This window comes from Peromyscus californicus, unplaced genomic scaffold (assembly GCF_007827085.1).
Source record: "Peromyscus californicus insignis strain IS unplaced genomic scaffold, ASM782708v3 Scaffold_12__1_contigs__length_115047231, whole genome shotgun sequence".
Classification (NCBI taxonomy): domain Eukaryota; kingdom Metazoa; phylum Chordata; class Mammalia; order Rodentia; family Cricetidae; genus Peromyscus; species Peromyscus californicus.
The window spans coordinates 49257054-49283427 of NW_026294413.1; the positions used below are offsets into that span (position 1 = coordinate 49257054).

A 26374-nucleotide genomic window follows, 5' to 3' on the forward strand; every position below is an offset into this window, starting at 1 on the left:
GAAAGTTTGATATATTTATTCAGAAAAGTGATTCAACTGCAGAAGGATGATCTTTTGAGAGGAAATCTAAAATCTTTTACTCAGCAATTCTGTGTATTTCAATGTTTTTAATCCTGTTGAGATTCTTCTGTCTGGAGCTCCTCATGCGTTCAGGTATTTTGCATGATGTCTGATGTGGTCAGTGATGAAGGTCGCAATGAAGTAGTAGCTGTGATCATAACCCTAGAAGACGAGATAAGACACTGATCTACCATCCAGAAACCCCAACATTAAGTGTCTCTCTCAGGAGTCATTCCAACTCTCCTGTCATTTAATTTGCTGGTACATGGTCCAAGTATTTTAAGTCAGTTTCAATCAAATCCTTGTACCTTATTTAAAAAGCAGCAGAATATGAAGGGAAATCACACATTCTGCATAGCCTAGTTTCTAAATGTTGCTGTGAGTACACAAGGGGAGGCGATAACACATTAATTAAATATGCAAATAAGACCTGTGGCCACAATGACAAGATGAAGCAGGATCAGGTTAGAAACATAGGCAAGGCGTGTTAATTCTTAGAATTAGCACACTTGACATAAAAAGAAGACAACTATTAAAGGACAAAGGAAGTACACACAATATGGAGAGAGAACACAACAATGCCTGAAGGCTTTAACACCGTTTAAGAAGTCAACCATGGGCATCACACATCAAGTTAGGAAGACTCCCTCTGGTCTGGGGAGGTGGCTCAGCTGGTAAAGTCCTTGCTTTCCAAGCATGAAGACCTGAGTTCAGTCCCTAACCACAAGGAAAAACAAGCAACCAAGCGAGTGTGTGGAGGCTGGACTTAGAATTCCAGTGTGAGGGCGGTGAATCCTTGGAGCTGCTGCTGGTCAGCCATAGTAGCTTAGCTGGCTTCCCAGAGCAGTGGGAGATGGTTATCTTTTTGTCTGTTTTTAAAAGGTGACAGTATCTGAGGCATGACACCCGATGGTCACCTTTAGTTTGGTTTATTAAGCAGCTTGTGTAATTATCCATATTTAGCGACACTTGAAGGGCCCTTTCTTCTCTACTCCAAACTTTAAATGGAAAAACACTCAGTAGGAAAGGGCGGCTCTGGGAATGTAAACACATTCTTTTGGTCTTCCGCCAACTCTCAAAAGGGAAGCAGTGCTCCCCACACTATGGATATCTCATCAAAAGGCAGTGCTTTCCTCCACACTGTCGAGACCCAGTTAGAAAAGCTCAGGTTGAACCTCAAGTTAATGAAGAAGACTCTTGAGAGACCTTCCTTTGCTTATTTAACAGTCCCAGGGTCTAGGTGCTAGACCCTTACACACAGAGACACAGAGATGGGTAAAGGTCAAAACAGGCCCCAATCTTCAAAAAGGCCCCGAGACTTGAGCAGAGAGGCTAGCCTTCCCTTTTTCTCTTTTCCAAGAAGGGAATGATGTTTCTGGATGTTTCCTTAGCATTAGGCCACTGAACTTCCTCATTTTGTGACTTCAGTAATAAAACCAGGACAATTAAGGTCCTACTTTGTCAGAATCGGTCTCCACACACTGTCAACTTAGATGCCACAAAGCCCCAGATTAAAAACCATATGAAATAAAGAAATATCCTGATGAACTAGCCCTTGCCTCTCAAGCAATCTTTCCTGACAACTGACAAAACATAAATATAAACTGAGAACATGTGACATGACAGACATACAATGAAGATAGTGAACGCAGGCATGGGACTGTGGTCATTTCTGTCTTTCTTTTTATATAAAACTTGTTTTTTCAGCTTCATTTTTTCCTCTTTTCCACAAAGAGATAGTTATAATCAAATCAAGCAAGTGATTAAACAATAACAAACAACTCATAGCAAAAATCAAAAAACCTAACCAACAAACTACCTCTCAGACCTAAGTCAGGAAGCTGAGTAGGTATCTGCAAGTGGCCTCTCTGTGGCCCCTGAGCTGTGTCCACTCAGCTGGTCCAGTTACAGCACACCTAATGACACCTGCTTCAGGCTGTGCGGTTATTCTTCCTGCCTTGGCAGGGAGGAAAATGAACAAAAAGATTGTGCCTCACTGCAAGACTGTGACTGGTGATCTTAGTAAGTTCCTATGTTTTTAGAAGAATTTACTGTTCTGTCTTAGCCCCTCCCAAGGGAGCCACATTCATTTCTTCATTGCTTGGGATACAGACAGGTATTTTAGAAATTAATATACTGGTTTATGGTTTCCCCCTAACAACATCATCCATGTTCTAACTCTAGACTGTTGTTCTAACAAACTCCAGATATTTTCAGACTTTGTGGGTCAGAAGCTTCGTCTACAGAAAAATCAGAATTTCCTGGCCCAGCCTCAGGAGAAGCAGACAAGGCATCCAACACGCTAACGCCAAGCAGTGAAGGTCATTGGACAAGAGAGGAATTGGTGTTCACCTTCAGCTATAGTTGATGTAGTTCAACGTGGTGCCAAACTTATGACCAAACTGGAATTGGGGTTTCTCAGGTGGACTACTGAACTAAATGCCAACTGTGATGGGAAATGTTCAAATAAACCTAAAAATGCTATTACTTAGGGATGAAATACACACACACGCACACACCTAATATATGGGGATAAATTTGTGTGTGTGCATACACACACACACACACACACACACACACATGCATGCACACACGCACACATAAATATACATTTTAATGTATTCCACCCAATCAAAGCACCCTGCACACACGGAATTAGTAATTCTGTGTAAGCTAGAGAGGCCGCATGCCATGCCTAGTTTCCCCTTGTGCTGGCTCTGATTCATCCCTTTGTTCTTCAGAAGAATACAGCACATTGCCTAGAAAAGCTAGAAAGACAGGACAGAAATTGTGGCCGTGATCTTGTTTAAGAGTCCTGGTTCCACACATTATGACCTCAGATAAGAAATTTACAACAATTCTCTATAAAAGGAGAGTGCATAAAAACAACCACATTTGCTAGTACGAAGACCACAGGTGAGTTAATGCTTTGAAAGCATGGTGTGAACTGTAGTGGACCACACTGCACACTGGCTACATTTATCATCATAGTTATACATGTCTGACATGTCTGACACATTACCTTTAAGCTTTAACAAGTAAGGTTTTTTTAATAAATCATGATCATATATGGTTTTCAGCGTTCATTTTCCATTTTGAAATGAACGCTTTGTTTACATTATAGTCTGAACCTTGTGAGTATTTTTAAAAAGTAAAAGTAAAATATCTAAAACTAGAGCAGCATGAAAAGGTGAATAGCAGACAGTCAGAAGTATTTCAGAAAAATTGTGCAGGCCAACTGCAAATCCCTCTTACAGCATTAGATCCCCAGCAGCACATTAGCAAAGAGAAGTGGGAAAAGCATGCGCTTGTAAGAGACACGGGGAGTACATGATGCCTGGCAAAGGGAGAGGCGGGCCACATTCTAGAGGAACAGTGGTGTATCTGTAAGTAAAGACACACCCAATGGTGTGGAAGACTAAGGACCATCCAAGCCTTAAACTTCTTGTTTTTGACTGCCCGACAATGGGCAAAATTGCGCTTATTTTTCACTGCCAAAAGCTTTCTTATTTAACTCAAATTTGGTTAGGTGTCACAAATTTCACTTCAGAAACCTTAATGTAATTAAAAACTCTTATTGCCAGTATCATCCTGTGTCCTCAAATATCTAAAATAAAAGTTAAGAAAATTGTACATAACCTTGCTTTTTAAAAGTTTTGCTATTTAGGTCAAACTAAGGTTTCCTAATACTTGCCTCTTGTAGCCTAAAAACAACAGGGATTTTCTTTTCTGTGCAGGCAGCTATGAAGTTATCAGGGAGTAACTGCCCATTTGAAAGAAACTCGTCATCTTTTCCTTGATCAATTAATATGTCAATCTGGGAACCTGAATAGGACTTCACGAGACAGGTTGCATCATATGCCTGTAAAAAGAAGAAACACTGAAAAGTTAAAAGTGTCCAGAAAGACATTTTCCAGAATATACTGAACTAGAACCAAAATTAAACTTAAAAGTATTTTAACTTTTAGTTTAAGTCAGCCAGACATCCAATTTAAACTTTTATAAAATTAATTTAGAGGTAACGTTAACTTAGAAATATAAAAGCAATCACTTGCAGAGAAAGTAGCTTCAGGACAACTTCCATGGTTCAGGACAACTAAAACCAAGGTTACTGTTACATGTCTGTCCCCGGGCGTCTGGGGATCGGCTGTGGAACCCTCCCCCCAAGGACATCAACACCAGCAAAGCTTCAGCAACTTGTATGAAATAGCAATGTCTGCATGTAACCCACACACACCCTCCCGAGTACTTGAAATTATTTCTAGATTACTACAGTGTCAAGGTGGGGTAGCAGAGAATAAAGACAATGAAAAAAGGGCTGAACATGTAACTCCAAAATCAAAGCTTCTTTTGGTTTAATCTACAGATACAGAACCCATAAGCACGGAGGAGTAACTATACAATAGTTAACATATATGATTATGTAATATATATACATACATGATATACACACACACACATATATGTAATAACCTGGAAACTTAAGAATGAGTAGAGAAAAAGTGGTCCATCACCTACCTTCCATTTATTTTGATCTGGTCCCAAATATCCACTAAAAGCTTTTTTGCCCCAAGGACAGAGCACTGGGTTGCAAATTGGAGCAAATGCTGACACAGACTTCAGAGACAAAAAAAGTTTAAAAATAAGTTATATGTTGCTAATCAAGTACGAATGCTTGGAACTTACAATTCTGACGTAACACAAAAATCTAGCATCTGTGGCTCTTCATACTACAGCTCTGTATAATCTATTCCAAAAACTCACAAACTGAAGTGCTTACTGCAAAGCATGCCTTAGAAGTCAATTTAGGTACAAACAAAAGTTTGTGTTCAGAGTTTCTACTCTATTCCCACTGACAATCTGTAATGATCTAAACACTGATGTTTCCCTTAGTGAAACTCATTAGGTGAGGCCTTTCTCTTAAGCATACCACAGAAGCAAGGAGGACTGCCTCGCCACACACAGCCTTCTGTTCTGACAATGCTGAGTCTCTGCAGGCCAACCGTGCATCTCTCAGCTCTAGAGTTCTCCATGTGTACAGTTCACAATGACTACTCATATTTTTAAAAGACAAAAAAATTAAGTTCATAAAATGTTTCAGTTCACTCTCTACCTTAGACAATACATTCGCAGACTCACTGAATAAAAACTGAAAACTAAACCCTTATGCTCTAGTATGTTCTGAAACTGCTACCATCGACGTCTGCATTCTCGGAGCATGCCTGAAATGACTGCAGTCTTTCCAGAGGGAAGGAAACAAATGGAACCGATCAAGATGCCAAGCGCCCTGTGTGTTAAAACATGCACCCCACTTTTAACATACTTCATTTCAGTTGCTGAGTTTAGAATTTCAGTTGTGGGTTTTCAGTCTTGTCTCATTAAAAGAAAAGAATATCCACAATTTTAAATAAAATGGAGTGGGGGGGTAGGGGGGTGGGGCATGGGGGATGCTGAGAGATGTTTTTCCACCAAGTTGCATTTCAATCCTCATTCAGAGCATTAAGAACTTAAAATTCTAAAATATGAATGTTCTCCACTGTAGGCAATCAAATTCAGCATTACAGAGATGTTTCTCAAGTTAAAGCAATGATATACAGATAGTGTCACATAATAACACTAATCAAGACAAACAATCCTGAGGAAAAATATGTTCAAAAGTATAGCCTGAAAAAGAGCCATGAAAATATAAGCTATAATTTCTAGTACTTCTATCAGGCCAAGGAGAACCATTCTGATGGAATTCCTATGCTTAGAATCCTACAGCATCAAGTTTAATGTCTTCTGCCTACCTCCTGAAACCCCCAACCCCAAAAATATTTAATTCCTGATTCTAAGGCCATTTCAAAATTTCAGTCTTTCAAAGTTCCCATTATTCTCCAGAAGTATTTTTTTTCATTTTTCTTTATTAAGAAATTTTCTACTCCACATACTATCCACAAACACCCCTCCTCCCTTCTCCCATCCCCCAGCCCTCTTTCCCAAGCCACCCCGCATCCCCACATCCCCCAAATCGAGGTCTCCCAAGGAGAGTCAGCAGAGCCCAGCACACTGAGCCTAGGCAGGTCCAAGCCCCTTCCCACTGCACCAAGACTGTGCAAGGTGTCACACCACAGGCACCGGATTCCAGAAGCCCGCCCATAGACCAGGGACAGATCCGATTCCCCTGCCTGGGTGCCCCCAAACAGTTCGAGCCAAACTCTCCAGAAGTATTTTATCAATGAAGCTTATTGTTATCTTACTTTGTATTTTCCAGGATTTTTCAAAGCACAAACCAGAGCTCCGTGGCCTCCCATGGAATGACCAAAAATAGACATCCTCTGTGGGTCCACTGGGAAATTGGCATTTATGAGTTGTGGAAGCTAGAAAGAATGCAATAATACGATAAAGATCTCAGAGGAAATGTTAGATTTTTCCAAAGTCATATATAGTGGCATAATCAGTACTTCAAAAGCACAGTGGTACAGTGGCTTGAACTGATGCAGATTAAAAGAAAAAAACCTCAGGTGGACAATGGTAACTAATACGTCACTGAAAAATATGTGTGCAGATGTTTTATAAAATCAATGGACAAAGTTAAGAAGATGATAGAGAAAAATGTTTGGAACATTCTAACCCCGCCCCCATGTTTATTTATTTAGTGTGTGTCCCCACACATGTGCACTGTGTACACTTATGAAGTTCACAGGACAACTGTGGTAGTCCAACTCTCTCCTTCAAATTGGGTTCTAGGTATTGAACTCAGTCTTTAGGCTTGATAGCAAATGCTGTTAATATTATTAGGAACGAGTATTTTATAGAGGAAAATTATGCAGAAAGATAACAGTAATATTTATTATGGTAAAAAGTATTTTCAAAATACAAATGTCTTACATTAAGAAAAAGTATAAAGCATATGGAAGATTATGAAATCATTAAAATTAGAATAATACTGAAAAACACATAAAATACAGCTAACTTAGCTGGGCGGTGGTGGCGCACGCCTTTAATCCCAGCACTTGGGAGGCAGAGGCTAGCCTGGGCTACCAAGTGAGTTCCAGGAAAGGCACAAAGCTACACAGAGAAACCCTGTCTTGAAACACCAAAAACCAAACCAAAACAAAACAACAACAAAAATACAGCTAACTTAAATAGGATGAAGTTTTATAATAACATAATCTGAAAGTACATGAGACCAGAAGTACACACAGCCAAAGACAGTCAGAGCCTTAAGACATCTGCTTCCAAGTGAAAAAAGGTCAATAGCAAGAAGTGTGACCATCAGCATATGTGGACTATTGAGTGGCTATTATCCTCAAATCAGCATTCCATGAGGGCTGCTGACTTACAACAGTTCCCAACCTGTAGGTCGCCACCCCTTGCGGGGGGTGTCGAAGGACCATTGAAAACCACAGAGATTTACATTATAATCCATAACAGTAGCAAAATTACAGTTATGAAGTAGGAATTAAAATAATTTTGTGGTTGGGGGTCACCACAATATGAGGAACTGTATTAAAGGGTCTCAGCATTAGTCAGGTTGAGAACCATTGCTCTAGAGAGAAGAAACTCAACCCAAAATGTATTTGAATTCCACTGGGACACTGACTACTCACAAATCTAGTTTTACAGGTTTGAACTGGATATGCAAATCACACCTCCCCCACCACTACAGGAAATCACATGAAACATTACAGGTAGGGAGGGAACTCAAAACCCATCCTACCAAAAAAGAAATCCTGACCCATGATACATTTAAAATGACTATTTGACTTTATTTTTACGTTTTAAACATCTTCTCTCTTGCACATAAATTCCTAAATTGTCTTTTGTTAGGTTTTCCATTGCTCAAGTAGCTTTATGATTGTTCTGTGTTCCATTAGTTTCTGCACCAGTTCTATTCTACTGTATTTTTCCTATGCACCATCCACAGAGGCACCAAGCACAGAGGCACCATCCACAGAGGCACCAAGCACAGAGGCACCATCCACAGAGGCACCATCCACAGAGGCACCATCCACAGAGGCACCACCCACAGAGGCACCAAGCACAGAGGCACCAAGCACAGAGGCACCATCCACAGAGGCACCATCCACAGATGCACCAAATGCACCATCCATAGAGGCACCATCCACAGAGGCACCATCCACAGAGGCACCATCCACAGAGGCACCATCCACAGAGGCACCATCTCATTCCTACCTTGTTCCCTCTCTCTTTTTACTTTTTAAGTATAACATCCGGTAGCTTGACCAATCTTTAATCCCTGTGGGATTTTAGCAACATCCCAATGCTCCCCATTCCTTCCTCCTCTGCTCAAACACAAAATCCATATACTTTCTCAGCCTATTTCCTCTACAGCCATAACTTTTGTACTAAATTTTTGGTATACCCATACTACCTTTGTTCCCTTATGACTCAAATACTAAAGTTAAAGAGATGTCCAACTATATTTGCACAGTGGGCCTGTCTAACATTTGTAGCTGCTTCTGAAGTGAATAATATTCTCGGGGATTATGCCTGGTGTCCTAAGCATGTGGTCTGAGGGTTTAGCCACAGAACTACGTCTCAATCTACTGTGGAGGAGAGATACCTCAATCCTACTACAACGTTGTCCTTTTTATTTTTTTTTTTATTTTTTTATTTTTTTTTGGTTTTTCGAGACAGGGTTTCTCTGTGTAGCTTTGCGCCTGTCCTGGAACTAACTTCGTAGCCCAGGCTGGCCTCGAACTCACAGAGATCCGCCTGGCTCTGCCTCCCGAGTGCTGGGATTAAAGGCGTGCGCCACCACCGCCCGGCGTTGTCCTTTTTAAACCTTGCAAATACTTCCAATGAAAGAATATAATCCAACCTATGAAGTAACCATAGGAACATAAATTCCAATGCGCAGAAATACCAGACACATGTAATCAAGGCAGTATGACACCTGAAAACCCAAACCAAAACAAAAAACCCCAAACAATTCCACAGTAGTGGATTCCAATCAGAGTGATTGAGGTAGAATCTCAGACAAAAAGTTCAAGAAGACAGCTGTAAGAATGTTTAACAAAATCCAGAGAACACAAACTAAACAAATTAAAAAAATATAAACAAATGAAACAAGGAAATCAATACAGGATATGGAAGAGGAATTTAATAAAAGGAAAATTACTGAGATAAAATCCAGTTGAAAATTTAAAATGAAAAGCTCCTGATTAAATAAAAGAAACTAGTAGGAAGCCTCACCTGCAGAATGGATAAAGTTTATGAAAGACAGACCATTAGGGATGGAAAATGATATAAATGAGTCTGAACATTTAGACATTGATAAAGACAAAACAAACAAGATCTCTGGAACACAAATAAAAAGCTAAACTTATGAATCATGGGACTATAGGAAAACTTCAGACGTAAATAATATAGCCAATAAAGCCATATAGAAAATTCCTAAGTCTAGGGATTCATTCAGGGAATTCAGAATATCAACAGACAAGACCAAAAAAGCACCTCCCCATTTATATCATCATTGAAACTGAGGACAAAGAACAGGAAGCACTGAAAACAGCGAAAAAAGCACCAGTCACACAAAACCATCGTAACACATCAGATTTCTCAACAGAACCCTGAAACTTGGAAGAGCATGGGGCATTATATTGTAAGCACCGAAAGAACAGTCAACTCATATTACTATACCCAGCCAAACTATCCTTCATAATTAAAGAAAAAACTTCCATGATAAACAATTTATTTATTTATTTTGACATGAGGTTTCTCTGTGTAGCCCGGGCTGTCCTGGAACTCACTCTGTAGACCAGGCTGGCCTCGAACTCAGAGATCCGCCTGCCTCTGCCTACTGAGTGCTGGGATTAAAGGCATGCGCCACCACTGCCCAACTCATGCTAAACAATTTAAAGAATTGAGGCCTACTATAGTGGATACACGAAGGAATCTATGTACTGAAGAGAAATAAACACATTCATAAGGCTACAGTAAAGAATAAGTCATGCTATAACAGTGGATAAATAAATGAAGAACAAGAAAATGGCGGTAATTGATACACAGTGTTCAATTAAAAAGTGCTCAGAGCTAGTGATGAGGATAAAGGCACTTGCCTTTAAGCCTGACAACCTGACAATTCTGAGCCTGAATCCTGGGACCCACACAGCAGTCAATATATCACAGAGACACCTGCATGTCAATATTAATGCAGTACTATTCACAATACCTAAATTATGGAATCAAACTAGGTGTCCATCAACAGAAGAGCAGGTCACAAAGGGGCTGGAGAGATGGCTCAGTGGTTAATATCACTTGATTGCTCTTTATGAGGTCCTGAGTTCAGTTCCCAGCAACTATATGGTGGCTCACAACCATCTGTATTGAGATCAGATTCCTTCTTCTGATGTGTATGAAGACAGAGCACTCATATACATAAAATACTGAATAAATAAATCTTTAAAAAAAATGGGTAACAAAAATGTGGTGCATATATACAGAATTGTACTCAGCCATGAAGAATGAAATTATGTCATTTGCAAGAAAATTGATATAACTGGAGATGAACATGTTAAGCAAATTAAATTAGACAAATCTTGTTTTCTCTCATTCGTAGATCCTAGATTCTATATAGATACATATAATCATTTATGTGTATATGACATGAAAGAAGCAAGCAGGGTGTCCAAGTGCCACATGATTTTGTCATCTACAGAGTTCACACGTTAAGAATGGCACAGCCAGGAAAACACACACACACACAGTCACACACATAGCTTAAGTAAGTTGGCTGTTTTGTTGGGCTGTATTCATAGCTGTCCTAGGATACATGTGGCCATATGCTGCAGGTTGGCATGTCTGATAGAGGAATAATTAGCAGTAAGGGAGCAGTGAAGTTAAGGGGTTGTGTGTGGGGTATTGCTTGCATGAAAATGTTGAAACCTTTATAATGTACTATGAACATATGCTAATAGGAAAAAAACATGCCAATAAAAAAACCCAAATAAATAAAAATTTAAAAGTTCAGAATATACCAAAACATAATTGCTATCTAGAGCGTAAAAATTATGGGTGACTGGGTGCTGGAGTGTGCCTTAGTGGTAAAGTTCTTGTCTAGTATGCATGAGATCCTGAGTTTGACCCCAACACTAAAAATAACAACTCACCACAAACTATACACGACTAAGACTTCAACTGCTTCTGAGTTTTTATGATACAGGGGATAAAATCCAGGAAAATGCACACACTGCATATCAACATTATTAAAAGAAGCCATGCTTTGCCACTTGCCCTTTCTAATCAAGCCCTTGCTTGCTACGTAAGACTCCTAAATGAACCAGCTCCAGAACATGAAGGGCTGTTTCACGTGCTGTTTTCTGAGATAACCTGGGAAATGTGCACAGATCTGAATATAATTATAAAAATCCTTGAATCTACACTTAAAGTTAACTTAAACTGCGGCAACTATAATATTAGCAGATCTTGGAATTTTCTCTAAATTAAAATTGGTTTTCCAGTGCCATTCCTATATTAAAATTTTCAGGTTTGGAAGGGCTTCATATCTAAAACCAAACTCTCAGTGGTCATCAGTTATTAATTACAAGACAAATTAAATTACCTCCTCAGTTACATAAGAATACATTCTGTAATTAGTTTTCCAGGGATCTTCAGTGGCATTCACGTAAAACCCAGCACCAGTGCCGAAGTCCCAGCTGTCATCTTCTCCTTTAATATTGCAGCCACCTAGCAAGGAAAAGGTTATACTTTCACCCACTCCACAGTAAGTCCCCATGTTTAGCGACAGTTTTGGTAATGTACAGTGGCACCTGCCTATACTCTCAGCTCTTGGGAGGCTGAGACAGGGTACTTACTCATCAGTCAGCCTGTCAGCCTAGGCTACCTAGTAAGATGGCCCCCACCGCACACACTGTTAGCTGAATATGTGCGTCCATACACAACCACACACAATGGAGCTTTCACGAAACATTGTGACCTCTCTTCCACTTTTTAAGATACATTATGGGATTCAACTTTCTGGGTCCTTTTTCCTTGAATGGTACATGCCACTTGTTCTGGCCAATGAGATCAGAGTGAATGACCTTCCAACTGGAGAATTCAGGAGGCAAGGTAAGCTACCTAGAATCCTACAGATTCCAAAAACATGCATCTTTATTCTGTTACAAGAGACTCATATGCACTTTACTTTCCAGGACTGTGTTGCGATGCTTTCCCTGACGGCTATCCTAAACTACCAACACTTCTGTAATTCTCTTCACCACTATGACCTTGAGGAGACAGATGTCAATGTTACAAATCACTATCTTGAGCTGAAAATGTCTCCTAATGTCCTTTGGAATGATTTCATCCTGTTTCCCCAATCTATTCCCAGTATGGTACTTTAGAGTCACGATGTCGCTTGAATGACCAAAAGGATAATGACATCAAAAACCCGGGAGGAAGTCTATAATGGGTATTACTCTACTTAGAGCTTAGACTAAGATTGAGATGTTTATAAGCATTTTGAACAGGAAATACTTACGGGGGCTGGTATCTGGAGCAATGACAACAAGGCCGTGTTCTGAGGCAGCTTGCTGAAAGCCAGACTTTGAGATGAAATTTTGTTCTGTGCAAGTCAAACCTGAAGATGAAAAAAGTTGTTATGGCAACTACTCTGCCAGTAATATTTTATTATAGAGAAAATCAGCTAGCTTAGTATTGTTAGGTACCTACCGACGGAGAGTGGCCAAGTAAACTAGCAATGATGCCGAGCTGAACCTAACACAGCAGCCCTTTTCCAAAGGTCACTGCTAAATATCTGAATATTAGCAAAAATGAAGTTTACTTAAAAGCATAAGCTACAAATTAACTATAAAACATTTATAGTTATTAGCCCACAAGAGAATAGATTAAGTCTACTCATAAACAGTATTAAATTAATAAGACACAAAGTTACAAGTAACATTAAAGATTTTGCATTAGACAAGATTCTTACTGTGCCCCAACTCTTTCACTTGAAAACTAGAGACAGAACTAACTGCCTCTTCCTCATAGGAAGATCATACATGACCATGTGTAGTGCCCTTTAAATGGTACCTTGGACATAGTAAGGATTCGAGCAATCAGGACTTAATCTCTAAGGTCTATCTTCAGCATCTAACTAAGGTAATATCCAGTCATTCAATGTAAACAAACAGATGGTATGCATTGTTAGATTTCAATTCTGATCTGGGTTAACAGTCTCTAACCGAAGAATAAGACTTTCCTTATTGGCTCACTACAAGTAAAGAGCAGAAAAAGCATAGGTCTGCACTGACTCAGAAAACTATATGTGACCTTGAACAGTTATTTAGCTTCTTCTAGGCCTTTCTTCTATGAATTACATGATTTCTAAGACCTCTTTAATTGTACAATAGGATGTTTTCTAACCAAGTATCTAATTTTATTGCTATTGCTATTGGCATGCCTAGTATATTTTTAAGGAAATCGAAATTTGTGGTGGTTTGAATGAGAATTGTCCCCCAAAGGTTTAAGCATTTGAGCACTTAGTCCCCAGGTGATGACACAGTCTGGGTATAGGAGGCACAAAGGCCCTTGTGCTCACCAGGGGAACCAGGAATGTTAAACACACAAAGTTGTCTCTTCAAAGGGAGGGATGTACTGTTTTCTACCCAGAAGGCCGGGAGCTGATGTGGTTAACAGCCTGTTGACCTTTGCGCTGTCTGTGCGGCTGAGACCACACCAGATCCTTCCCCAGATATGAGTTTGTTTTTCTCAATCTATAGAACCTATCTTTATGGAAGATGTCACACAAAGACTTTCAATGTAGTCATGTCTTCAGCTTTATTGGGCACACAGGATAGAGTTAATTATCACCAGGCAATTATTTTACCAAATTGTGCTGTGGTTACACATGCCTAAGATAAACTATTCGTGGTCAGACTCTCGAAGTTAGAACCAACACTGGCTACTGAGTTGTGTTGAACTGAATTTCCTTCTTGCTTCCCTTGGATTGACACTGCTGGCCGTGTCTGCAGAGGTCCCCCACATTTGGGGAAGTTTAAGAGCTACTAGATAGAGGAAGTACATTATTGGGGATGGGTTTTGAGAGCATAGACTTGCCCTACCTCCAGCTTGATTTCTCTGCTTTATGCTTTGAGTTGAGGAAGTGAACTTAGCTTCCTGTGTCTGCCACATACCACGCCGCTTACTGCCATGCCTCCTTCCATGACGGACTGCTAACCTCTGAACCGTAAACCCAAATAAACTCTTCCTTCTAAGTTGTTTCTGGCCATGCTATTTTAACCACAGCCACAGAAAGTAACTAATACAAAAAGGCTTTCGTTATGTGTTAAAATACAATTTCCACTTAAATTTTAAGACAAAATGTTTATTTTCTTGTGCATATTAACTCTCCCTGCCTGTTCTATCATCTGATTCGGAAAACCACCCATGGGCGAAGAATCACCGTGTTCTTCGAACTCCTTAAACCATTGCAGTGAAGCTCTACGAAGTTCAGTATTCAGAACACAGCTAGGAAGCTACTTGTCTGTCATTTCTAATGCATCCATCCTTGTGTTCCAGTTCCATTTAATATTGTTTTGTTTGACTGCTAGAGTCTTTGCAAACTCCAGAAATGCTTGGGCAGGTACAAATTATGTATAAGTTTCCCAAATCATTACTGAGTACTGAACTTTATGTTCTCAGCTAAGTTACTTGGTCTAATTGAAAAGGAAATAAAACTGTAATTCTGTAAGTCTGAAATTAGTCTCAAGATAAAGTTACAAAATGGAATATGACAGCCTTTAGAAATTTGAAAACATTTGTTTTATTACTTTTTAATTATGTGTGTATGTGTGCCCACATAGGAGTGTGGGAACCTGTACCCTCAGAATCCAGCAGATGGCATTAGACACCTGCATCTGTAGTTACAGGAAGTCGAGAGCTGCTTGACGTGGGTTCTATAAGCCAAATGTGGGTCCTCTACTAGAGCAGTACATGCTCTAAACCACTGAGCCATCTCTCCAGCCCTGTCCGAAGATTTTATAAATGACTCAAGAAGTAGGTAAGTAGGTCACAATAAAAAAGCAAGACAAAATTCCTTTATGAAATTCCAAAGTCAAATACGTACCAGATAGCCAGTAGAGTGCAGGGCACTTTCCACTCTCTGCCTGTGGTGGTAGGTAGACAGCAAATTTCATTTTACATTTCAGCTCAACACTGCAATTTTAACAACCACAAAGTATTAATGCTCTTCATTAATCAGGACAGACACTAAATTCAGCAATTTATAAAAAGGAAGAATATATTCTGGGGAGGGCACATGACCTCCTCAGTCAGCTAAAAAAAAAAAAAAAAAAAAAAAAAAAAAAAAAGGAAGAATAAACAGTAAAGAATTTTTTAAATGTGATTTAATATTCAAAGTACCAACATTTAAGAAATATACTTTACTCCTTAAAAAAGATGACGCCTGCTTAGTATCCTGATCTGTTCCCCAGCCTGAGCCTATGCTTTGAGGCTGAATAAATTCCAAAAAATTCAATGTAATTCTCAATGTAGCATTTCTATTAAAAAGTCTTTATTTCTAATGAGCTATGACATACCAAAGCAACTTCTATAAGAAATGAATTCCAAAACCATGGCTCTTCAGTTCTATGTCTGCTTCTGGGCACTAAAATGTACCACACCCCTAACCTCCTCTGTCATCACTAATATTTCATCAGAGCCACTCTGACTGCAACTAGGTAGCTTTGCCTCTTGATCCCTTGTCTTCGGCTCTCACTCTAGTCCTCACTAGAAGCATGCTGCCCAGCTGTTTCCAGAAAAGAGCACATAGAAACTGTTTTCATTCTCTCCACATACAGGATGTTTGGCCAGGTGTAGACTCATCCTTCAGAATTTAAGGCACTACCACCATCTCCTTGATTCTGGTATGGCTCATGAACTAACCTGTATCTTCAGAAAAAAATGTCAATCCATTTTCTCCTCTAAATGTTTAGAAATTTTCTGTGTTCCCAATGCTCTTCACAGCATTTCAGTGTTTTCTTCCATTGTGCTGGATAACCTTTTCAATCTGACAACTTCAACCATTCAGCTTAAGAATTCTAGAATTATCCCTCATGGTGAGCTAGTACACATCATGGTACCTGTGTAGTGGTCAGGATAGCTTGTGAGAGTCAGTTCTCTCCTTCCACCATATGGGTTCTGGGGTGTGGTGGTTTGAATAAGAATGCCCCCCTACTGACTCATATGTTTGAAAGCTTAGTCATGAGGGAGTGACATATTTGAAAGGATTAAGTGGTATGCTCTTGTGGAGAAGGTGTTTCACTGGGGGTGGGCTTTGACGTTTCAAAGTCTCTGTCTCTGTCTCTGCCTATGGCTCAGGGTATAGCTTTCAACTACTTCTCCAGCCCCATGCCTGCCTCCTGCCCTGCTCCCTGCCATGATGATAATGGACTAGACCTTTCAAACTGTAAGCAAGTCCCCAATTAAATGCTCTCTTTATAAGAGTTGCCGTGGTCATGGTGTCTCTTCACAGCAACAGAACAGTGACTAAGACATAGAGATCAAAGAGCTCAGGTGCTGGGATTGATGGCAAGTGCCTTTACCTACTGGGCCATCTTGCCAGCCCTACAAGTATTTCTTTCTTCTTTGTACGAACACAATTTTATTTTTCAAGCTCCTTAATACAGCTGTTGGGTTTCTTGGACTGGTTTTCTAATTTTCTTTACTATTTTTGCCTTATACTACTTTCTAAAAAATTCAATTGAGCTTTGCCATCTCTGTTATCAAATTTTGAGTTCTGGGTGTTTTTACCTTTTGACCCTCTTGGGTATTTTTAATAACACTGTCCACTAGGGTTTGAGCCAGTAATTCTCCTATGCCTGTGACATTTGAACCTGTGTTCTGCAGTCTACTCCCCCAGTGCCTTTTCCTTTTTACTCCCTGAGCATGCATCTTTCAAACTGGAGACTTTACTCAAACATCTTGATCTTTAGTCATCTACTACTAGTTCACAGTGAAACACTAGATGTATGGTTTAAAACAGTGTGCCTGGTGAGACTCTTCATCACTATCTCCGTGAGTAGACAATTTTATTAAAGGGTCTCTGCTGTGGGATGTTCTGTATGGCAAATGTGTTGCTCTGATTGGTCAATAAATGAAACACTGATTGGCCATTGGCTAGGCAGGAAGTATAGGCGGGACAAGGAGGAGAATAAAGCTGGGAAGTGGAAGGCTGAGTCAGAGAGACACTGCCAGCCGCCATGATGACAAGCACCATGTGAAGATGGCGGTAAACCACGAGCCATGTGGCAAGGTATAGATTAATGGAAATGGATTAATTTAAGCTGTAAGAACAGTTAGCAAGAAGCCTGCCACGGCCATACAGTTTGTAACCAATATAAGTCTCTGTGTTTACTTGGTTGGGTCTGAGAGGCTGTGGGACTGGCGGGTGACAGAGATTTGTCCTGACTGTGGGCCAGGCAGGAAAACTCTAGCTACAAATGGCGTCCAACGTGGTGGCAAGAGTTTCCACCTATAAACTGAGAAAAAAGATTCTAAAATGGAGCTAAAAACAGTTCCTAATTGTCTCTCTCAAATGAGCTGCAGCTGCTGGTTTGAGCTACTGGCGGGTTCCTAGCGGGCACCCTCGACCTGCAATATGGAGGGAATGAGGCCTCTGCAAGTGGCACATTAAGCTGCATTGTGGATTTAGCCTTTGCTAGTACAAAACAAGAAGAGAGGTTTCTGGGCTACACGCTGCTTGGATAAAAGCATAGACCCACAATAGCTCCCAGAGTTGGCGGTAAACGTATGGTACCACTGCCATGTTGGGAAGCTGAGGTGGGCGGAGCCAGCAGCCACAGCTGCTGCAGTTTAAAGCAATAGATTCACAATAAGACAGATTCAGATGTAATAGTTTAAAATGTGTGTAAAATATACGTAGGCTTGAAAGAGACAAAAAAGGTGATATATACAGTTATAGAAACAAATACATAGTTTTAAAAAATAAAGTCTTTAAAGAGACAGTAAAATTAATATAAAAATAAGCCATGTAAAGATGAATATTACACAGAGAATCTGGATTGTGTTGTCTTTGGGATTTTTAACTGCAGAAAAACATTTGATTGTAAAAGCTGTTGAGTTATACCAAAATGTATATTTTAAAGGTAACTTGACTTCAAAATTTGGATATAAGGATATGTTGTTTTGGAAAGGAGACTCTGCTTTTGTTCCCACAGAAAGCCAAAGGCTATGGATTTGTTCCAGATTAAGATACATCAGGTTTGACCAGCCAAGACCCCCTGAAAGGTCTCTGATGACACCATGGCCCAGATGATCCAACATCCAGAACCGTTTCAAGGCGACTGGCTCAGATGATACACCCTCACGGACTACTCCATGATCCTAAAATTTTGTGTCCCCATAAGATACAGCGCCCCCCTCCAGCAGGAAGTAGTAAGAGAAGTTACGCCCAAATTCCCAAATTATATGTAATTTTACTTTGTTAAGGTTAAAACCTTACTTTTTTTTTTTAAAAAAAGGGGGAAGTGCTGTGGGATGTTCTGTATGGCAAATGTGTTGCTGATTGGTCAATAAATGAAACACTGATTGGCCATTGGCTAGGCAGGAAGTATAGGCGGGACAAGGAGGAGAATAAAGCTGGGAAGTGGAAGGCTGAGTCAGAGAGACACTGCCAGCCGCCAGGATGACAAACAGCATGTGAAGATGCCGGTAAGCCACAAGCCATGTGGCAAGGTATAGATTAATGGAAATGGATTAATTTAAGCTGTAAGAACAGTTAGCAAGAAGCCTGCCACAGCCATACAGTTTGTAACCAATATAAGTCTCTGTGTTTACTTGGTTGGGTCTGAGAGGCTGTGGGACTGGCGGGTGACAGAGATTTGTCCTGACTGTGGGCCAGGCAGGAAAACTCTAGCTACAGGTCTCCTTCACAGCATCTGTTCTCCTGGAGCAGTCCAATTCCCAAGAAGAAAAGTCTAACCCCTCACATTTTGGAAGGCACTGGGAAAACTTCAGTGTGCCAATTCTTCTTGTTATCTACTTGCATTATTTTATCCTTCACGAACTGTGTCTGGAATTCCCTAGTACAAAATGTTTTCATTCCCTGGATAATACAGCTTCAATCTTTGGCCAAAGCTGGAAAAGCAACAATCTGACTACATAGAATGTTGAAACGGTTGAGAGCTCTTTGATTTTTTAAAATAAACTTCAGACTCATCATCCTGTCCCTCTTCTCCATTTTTATCTTCCCAGTATTGCCAGTACTTCTTAGGAATTTAGATAAATCACGTCACTTCTCAGTCTAGAATTTAGTTTTCTAGGCTCTGCTAAGTTAGGTAGCATGTGACTATCTGCATTTATGCGTCTAAAATATTGTTCTTAGCTCCTGTCCTCTGATTCTTTGTCTCTGTACATGTATGTGTGTGTGTTTAATGCATTTACCTAAGACATATTAGTCAATTTCAGAAGGTGGTAGAGGCAAATATGTCTGTTAAAGTTGCCAATTTAATCAAGTCTAGGTTTCTTTGTTATATTAGAAGACCCACACGGAAGATACTCTCTGAATTTTTAATGGCAACACAGATGGTTTTCCAGAAAACTTTAGAAAACCATCAAGCCAAAACTTGAAGATAGTCTGAAGGCTCTCCTTTATCTCACAGCATCCAAGCCACAAGCAATTAAGTGTGGTGAAATTTTCAGATACACAGTGGGGGTGGGGCAGAAAAAGCAGGTTTATCAGTGGGAGTTTTGTTTAAAACTACAACAAAACACATAATAAAACTGAAAGAGAGGTATCTACAGTTGTATCTTAATGCTTACCTGTTATGTTCGAAAACCTTCTGGAGGCCTCCGAAGCACCGGTTGCTGGAAATCTCTTTCAGTGCCATTCTTCTCCTGTGGACGAAGATAAACCCCATTCATTCTAAAGACTTTTTACTGCCTGAAAACCTTGAAACAGAACTGTTCTCAGATCAACTATCCAAACACAACTTCACACTCACACGTGTGCTATCCACACTTGTTTCTAGAAAATGTCAAAATTGGTATATTATCAGTGAGGTTTGTGGTCATTACTTTCATGGAATGTCTCACATTCTTTCAAGACAGATCCTAGATTATTAAATAATTTAGAAAATTACTGAACACTTCCAGCATCATAGGCATTTTTATATGCTGAGGCACTTTTATATGCACATCAATTACTCACCCTATGAGTTTTTGCAAGAAAGTGGCAAGGTAGTTTTGTTTGATCAACATTTCTCCTTCCAAACAAATCAACAAGCAACCACAAGCTGTTAGCTGTGAATTAAGGGATAGCTTGTTGTCAGGGATTTTGAAGCATGGCAATTAATTCCTTTTCTCTGCAATGAATCTGTTTGGTTTGCACGTGAAGATAAATTTAAACATATATAAATATATTACCTTTCAACAGGAAATGCATGGAAAAAACCTGGAAAATCATTTTTTATCATAAATACCTATTATACAGAGAGGAATCAACCGGTTCTGCTGTGTACCTCTCATAGAAAGATTTCCTTGCCACCCTAGAAGCACTTTATTTGAATACATAGTGTTGGGTCTTACACACAGCACCATCAGACACCAGGAACAGGTGCTAGCACTCTGGTGGTCTTCACAGTGATGTAACTGGGTACTGACTGGGTGCTAGTCCAGGCTGCTCTTAGATGTGCAACATCAGCTTGGAAATGTCTTCGCACAATTCTAAATGAGAGTAATCTCAACCCTGTCTTTAAATCCAGATACTTAGTTGTACACTGGAGAACTGTGATTTGAACTCTGGCGGGCTGACTTCAGAGATGCTACTCTTAGAGGCTCTGTGGTCCTGCTGCCTAGAGGATCATGGAACTTTCTGTTTTCTTTTCTCTTAAAAAAAAAAAACAAAAACATATTCCAGATGAACCAAATCTATAGGATTAGGATAGTTACACACAGAGAAAGTACCCTTTGTTCATAGATAGCTTGGTTTTTAACTTACAAAATATTAACTCTTAAATGTCAAAGTATTTCATAACATGTTATTATTCTGTATAAATTTCAGTTATTCTCACCCATGTTCCTAAAACATTAACATTAGAGCCAGACAGTATACATAAATTTTATACACATATGAATGAGACTAAAGAATACAATTTATTTGCTAAATTTTTCTACAGTGAAATCTTGTTCCCTTAAGTCTAGCAGAAACTACATCTGCTTCCTTAAAACATGACACACCGAGCACATTCATCTGAATAAGTATTTTATTTCCTCTGCTCTTTGACTGTGGCTGAATTCTAAATCAGAACTTTTTACTTGGCCAGAAGAAACATGGTTAAAACTGTTCTTAAAAAACTTGGTAGAATGCAAAAAAAAGAAAAAAGAAAAAAAAACCTTAAATTTTCTCCTAATGTTTGTTTTATGAATTCAATTTTAAATCAAGTAAACAAGTGATTATTTATTAGGTGATTATATTTTTCAATAAAACTTTCCTATGTGAAAAATAACACCTGTTTTAAACCACATTATCATCATTTTTAACTGAGTCACAAGCAATGAAACATCAATTTACCTGTCCAGTCGCTACTTGTTCTTCCTGTCTGCACCAAAGGGCAGTGGATCTAAAGGAGAAACGGTTGTGATCAGGACATATGTTACCACAGCACAGGTCACCCAGAGCTTATACACACGGATGTATTCTCAACAGAGATACTCTTTTGAGGGAGGTGATTGTTGACCTGGGAAATACAGCTGATGGGACAAATACCTCAACCCCCTAGTCTACCTTAGTACAGATACGGTCAGCACAGAGAGGGTTTAGCCAAGGACATGTGACATGCATGACAGTGATCCTGTAAGTAGGGCTGAAAATGCAAGCACACACGTAGCTGGAGAGGAAGGCCATCATTCAGTGACACATTTAACAGAACCATCTGCAAAGCTCAGTAAGATTCTTAAATCTTTAAAAACGTGAGCCCAAACACCAAAAGGGTTTTATTAAAGAGAGGAAAGATGATGGTGATCAGCCACTTATCAAATTTAGGACTGAAAGGGAAAGTAAGCAAGTCACCTTCTCCTCTTCACTTTCTCCTTTTTAGAGAGCGTCATGCAGGCACTACAGGAGGCATTCAGGGAGAAGGCATTGTTATTGTGGGAGAGGACAGATCCATATATGTATTGCCCTAAAGTTCTTCCAGTGGGACGAAGTGTGGAGGAAGAAGACAATAATAATGATGGGACTGATCCTGTGCAATCAACCCTGTCTACTGTGTGATTATGTCTTAATTTTTATAAAAAGTTTGTAAAAATCAAAAACAGAAAAAAGCTGATAAAATAAAAATGTAACACATTTTACACAACTGTATATTGTTAAATAGTTCTAAAAACTACAGAGTTTATAAAATAAAAAGTTAAAGTATGCTAAGGTTGATTTATTATTGAATAAGATATTTTCAATAAATTTAGTGTAGCTCTTTTGTGAAATCTATGAACATATCCTAAGCTTTTGGGGTCACTTACATTCATCCACTGATTCACACCAGAGCAACTCCTGACTTGTAAGCTCCATTTACAGTAAGTATTCTTTTACTGGCATTCTTTTTTTTTTTTTTTCTAATCTTATATACCATATTTCACTGCACCTTCTTTATGTGTAGATGCACAATTAGTTACCACTGGGTTAGAATTTCCTACCATATTCTATACATTGTATATGTCCACAGTCCAAGTACCATCTCGGCTTGCATAAGCTCACTCTGGGATGCTCACACAAGAACAACGAACCCTCTCAATAATACATTTCTCAGGACCTATCCTAGGTGTTAGGCAATGTATGACTGTATCTATTTGCCATAAAGTTTAGTCAGGGTTTGGTCAAAAACCTTTAACAATGAACACACACTTTTCCTGCATCACAGTGAGTAGGCACTTTCTGCTGCTTTGTGTGTGTGTGTGTGTGTTGGGGGGACCTCATAGTAACAACCACCATGTCTTTACTCAAAGCCTCTCCTGGCCAAAAACTCTGTATCTCCCCTCCCCAGGTGCCCCTGTCCTTGATCTCTTCATACAATTTCTCCCTAATTCACATTCCCTAAATTTCAACTATAGTTTCTGGGTTGAAAAATCTAAATCTGCCTTTTTATGTTCGAATTTTTAAGCATTAGTGCCAGAATTGCTGGGTCCTTCTTCGCCTTCTTTATGTAGATGCACAAGTAGTAACCATTGCCTACCATATTCTATACATTGTACATGTGCCTAGTCATAGGACCATCGAGGCTTGCATAAGCTCACTCTGGGATGCTCACACATGGGTAAGCCCTCTTAAGAATACACTTCTCAGGACCTAGCCTAGTTGTTAGGCAAGGTATGACTGTATTTGCCACAAGGCTTAGGGTTTGGTCAAGGAACTTTGACAATGAACACACACTTTTGCTGCTTCACAATGAGTAGACACTTTCTGTTGCTTTGGGGGGCCAGAGCACAAACTCATAGTACTGAGTGCCATTTCTTTACTCAAAGCCTCTCCTGACCAAAAACTCTATTTCAAGCACGAACCCCCCCTCAATGTGCCCATGCCCCTTTCCTTGATCTCTTCACATACTTTCCTTCTAACTCACATTCCCCAAATTTCAACTAGTTTCTGGTTGAAAAATTGAAATCTGCCTTTTTATCTTCAAATTTTTAAGCAGTAATGCCAGAATTGCTAGGTTCTTCTATCACTAGCTGGTAAAACTCAACGCATTTAAAATTAAACTTCGGTCGCTCATCTTCAAGCCAACTTTTCTTTTTCTTTGTGTTGTTTCCAGACCCTTGCCTGTATAGCTTCACTTACATCTGAAATGTCTCAAAGTTTAACTTTAAAAATTCCCACGATCAAGTCGGACTTGGTTGTGCATGCTTTTAATCCAGCAGCTGGGAGGCAGAGCCAGGTGAATCTCTGTGTTCAAGGTCAGGTTGGTCTACAAAGTGAGTTCCAGGACAGGCAGAAATTACAAAATATATATAAATAAAAATAATAAATAAATCCCACTATCATCGTGGCAATTATATATAGCTACTAGATAATTAAAAACTTAGTCTACTTTCTTTTTTTTTTTTTTTTTTTTTTGGTTTTTCGAGACAGGGTTTCTCTGTGTAGCTTTGCGCCTTTCCTGGGACTCACTTGGTAGCCCAGGCTGGCCTCGAACTCACAGAGATCCGCCTGGCTCTGCCTCCCGAGTGCTGGGATTAAAGGCGTGCGCCACCACCGCCCGGCTTACTTTCTTACTCGTATGTCCCACTACAAACAGTACCGTTACAGGAGCCTGGGTTTTCATTCACGTAACTTCTCAATGGATGCCTTTAACTAGTTCATCTTTAGGCCTAACACGGCCTGCACAAAAGTGGTAGTAAATTTTATTAATTTTCAAAAAACAGTAAATGCCATCTTTCTGATGACCCAACCAGAAATGACCTATTGAGGACAGCATGCACCTGAACTGTTACCACTTAGGCTCCAGCTCCGGGGTGCACGGCCTCCCGCGCGCTCCCGACGGCGCCTCAGGGTGAAGGGTCGCTGGGGCCCCAGTGGCGTCGCCAGCAGCCCAGGAGGGGTCCCGGGAGAGAAAGCTTTTCTGGAAGCTGTGCATTCGCAACATGCTGCTCTAACGGGCGCTCCACCAACCCGAGCTTCCCAGCCAGCCAGCCAGCCAGCCTGCCGCCCCAGGTCACACATTGTTTGCAGTTCCCCAAAGTTAATGCGATTAGCAGGCCCGGCGGGACGAGGCCAGCCCTGCCGCCGCGGGACGGCACCGGAATCGTCACCACTCTCGCGCCGCCGCCGCCACCACCGCCGCACGTCTAGGCGTCTGCGGACAGCTGCCCCAGACCCAGGCGGTGCAGGATGCCTGGGGCTCGCCCTTTACTCCATCTTACCTCGGGGAGAGACAGCTCCAGGGGAGACCGAACAGCAGGAAAGAAGGGTGGAGCTTTTAACATGTCGGCCTCGAGACCCGCCCCTCTGGCCCCGCCCGCAGGCGATGTCCCACCCCGCCTTTCCCTCCTAGACCCGCCCTTCGGGGCGGGCCCCACGCCGAGGCCCCGCCTCCAGGACACGCCCCCTCTCTTGGCCGCTCTCTTTCTGGGTCTTCCTCACGGCCCCGCCCCCAAGGCCCTCCCTTTTTCCCCTTACAGCCCGCCCTCCCGGGCCGCTCGCATTCTGAGGCCCCGCCCTCAGGGCGCGCGCTCTTCAAGCCTCCGCCCCCCCCCCCCTCGGACCTGCCCCTCCTCTACAAGGCCATTCCCGACAGCCTTTTCGCGGGTGACTCTTTTCACTGCGCTTGTCAGGGTTAGCCAAAGTGTGTTTGCTGTGGCATTGGACCTCTAGACCTCTGCAGCGCGCCTGCCTCAGATGCTTCCAGAAGGCATTAGTACACCAGCGGGCCTGCCCTGGTCTACTTGTGAAAAGGGCTTATGTGTAACTCTTCAGTTGTTAAGAAACCTGGGCAAAATTTCAAATTCCCACCCTTGACTTCAGTGCACTTACTTAACTTGGAGCTTCCAGAGGGTGACACACAGTGACTCAATCAATGCCCATTTTTCTTCCCTCAATAAAAGTTGAACTGTTTAAGAGTTGCTGGTTAATCATTTACAGCAGATTTCTACTTCATCCAATTTAACCAGCAAGTGTACTTTGTTCAGAAAATTAAACATTACAAATACTTTTTAAATCCGTATTTAGGCTGCTAGGTTGTGAATACTATATAGTCTGAGAGTTTGCCTGGCTCAATGAGCATGCAACCTGTACATTTGCAATAGAATGGTCGGTCAGAAAGACCTAGTGTCTTTAGTTTTGCTCAGGGACCTGCAAATTCCTGAAATATGGATGAGCTGCTATGCAGCTTTTCTGTGTCATGTGACTCAGGTACACTTATGTACCTGTTTAATGTTTAATAAAAGAATATTGTTTTGAGAAAGCATTAAGGTGAATTTAAAAATTTATTATTATTATTATTATTATTATTATTATTATTATTATTACTTGAGACAGGGTCTTAAATGTAATTCTGGCTAGCTTGGAACTTGCTATGGAGATAAGGTGCTGGCCTTGAACTCAGAAATCCACCTGCTTCTTTCTCCCCAGTGCTGGAATTAAAGGCGTACTCTACCACCCCCAGCTTAACTACTTTTAGATGTAAGTACTGAAAAGGTAATTATCTTCAAACTGAGTCTTGCAACCAAAACAATAAAAGAATGACCAATTCTCCAGGTTCTTTCTAATTGGTAACTATTTAAACAAAGTTAAAGGGTATTCAATTAATAAGTTGAGGCACAGACTAATTTTCTTAAAGGAGTCTTGTATTCA

At 40.5% G+C, this 26374-nt stretch overlaps 1 protein-coding gene across 2 annotated transcripts; it reads right to left on the reverse strand.

Moving 5' to 3' along the window:
* Positions 1-25037, reverse strand: Esd (esterase D). Of its 2 annotated transcripts, XM_052732755.1 has the most exons (11): positions 24946-25037; positions 21605-21653; positions 20243-20334; positions 19855-19929; positions 15140-15228; positions 12551-12649; positions 11630-11754; positions 6300-6419; positions 4579-4677; positions 3755-3922; positions 1-222 (listed from the first exon to the last, which is right to left on the reverse strand). In XM_052732755.1, exons 3-11 carry the CDS (start codon positions 20290-20292, stop codon positions 142-144), a joined length of 906 nt encoding a protein of 301 aa, XP_052588715.1. In that variant the 5' UTR covers positions 20293-20334; positions 21605-21653; positions 24946-25037; the 3' UTR covers positions 1-141. The 2 variants fall into 2 exon arrangements, with proteins under 2 accessions (XP_052588715.1, XP_052588716.1); XM_052732756.1 differs by lacking the exon at positions 20243-20334.
* Positions 25038-26374: the final 1337 nt, after the last annotated feature.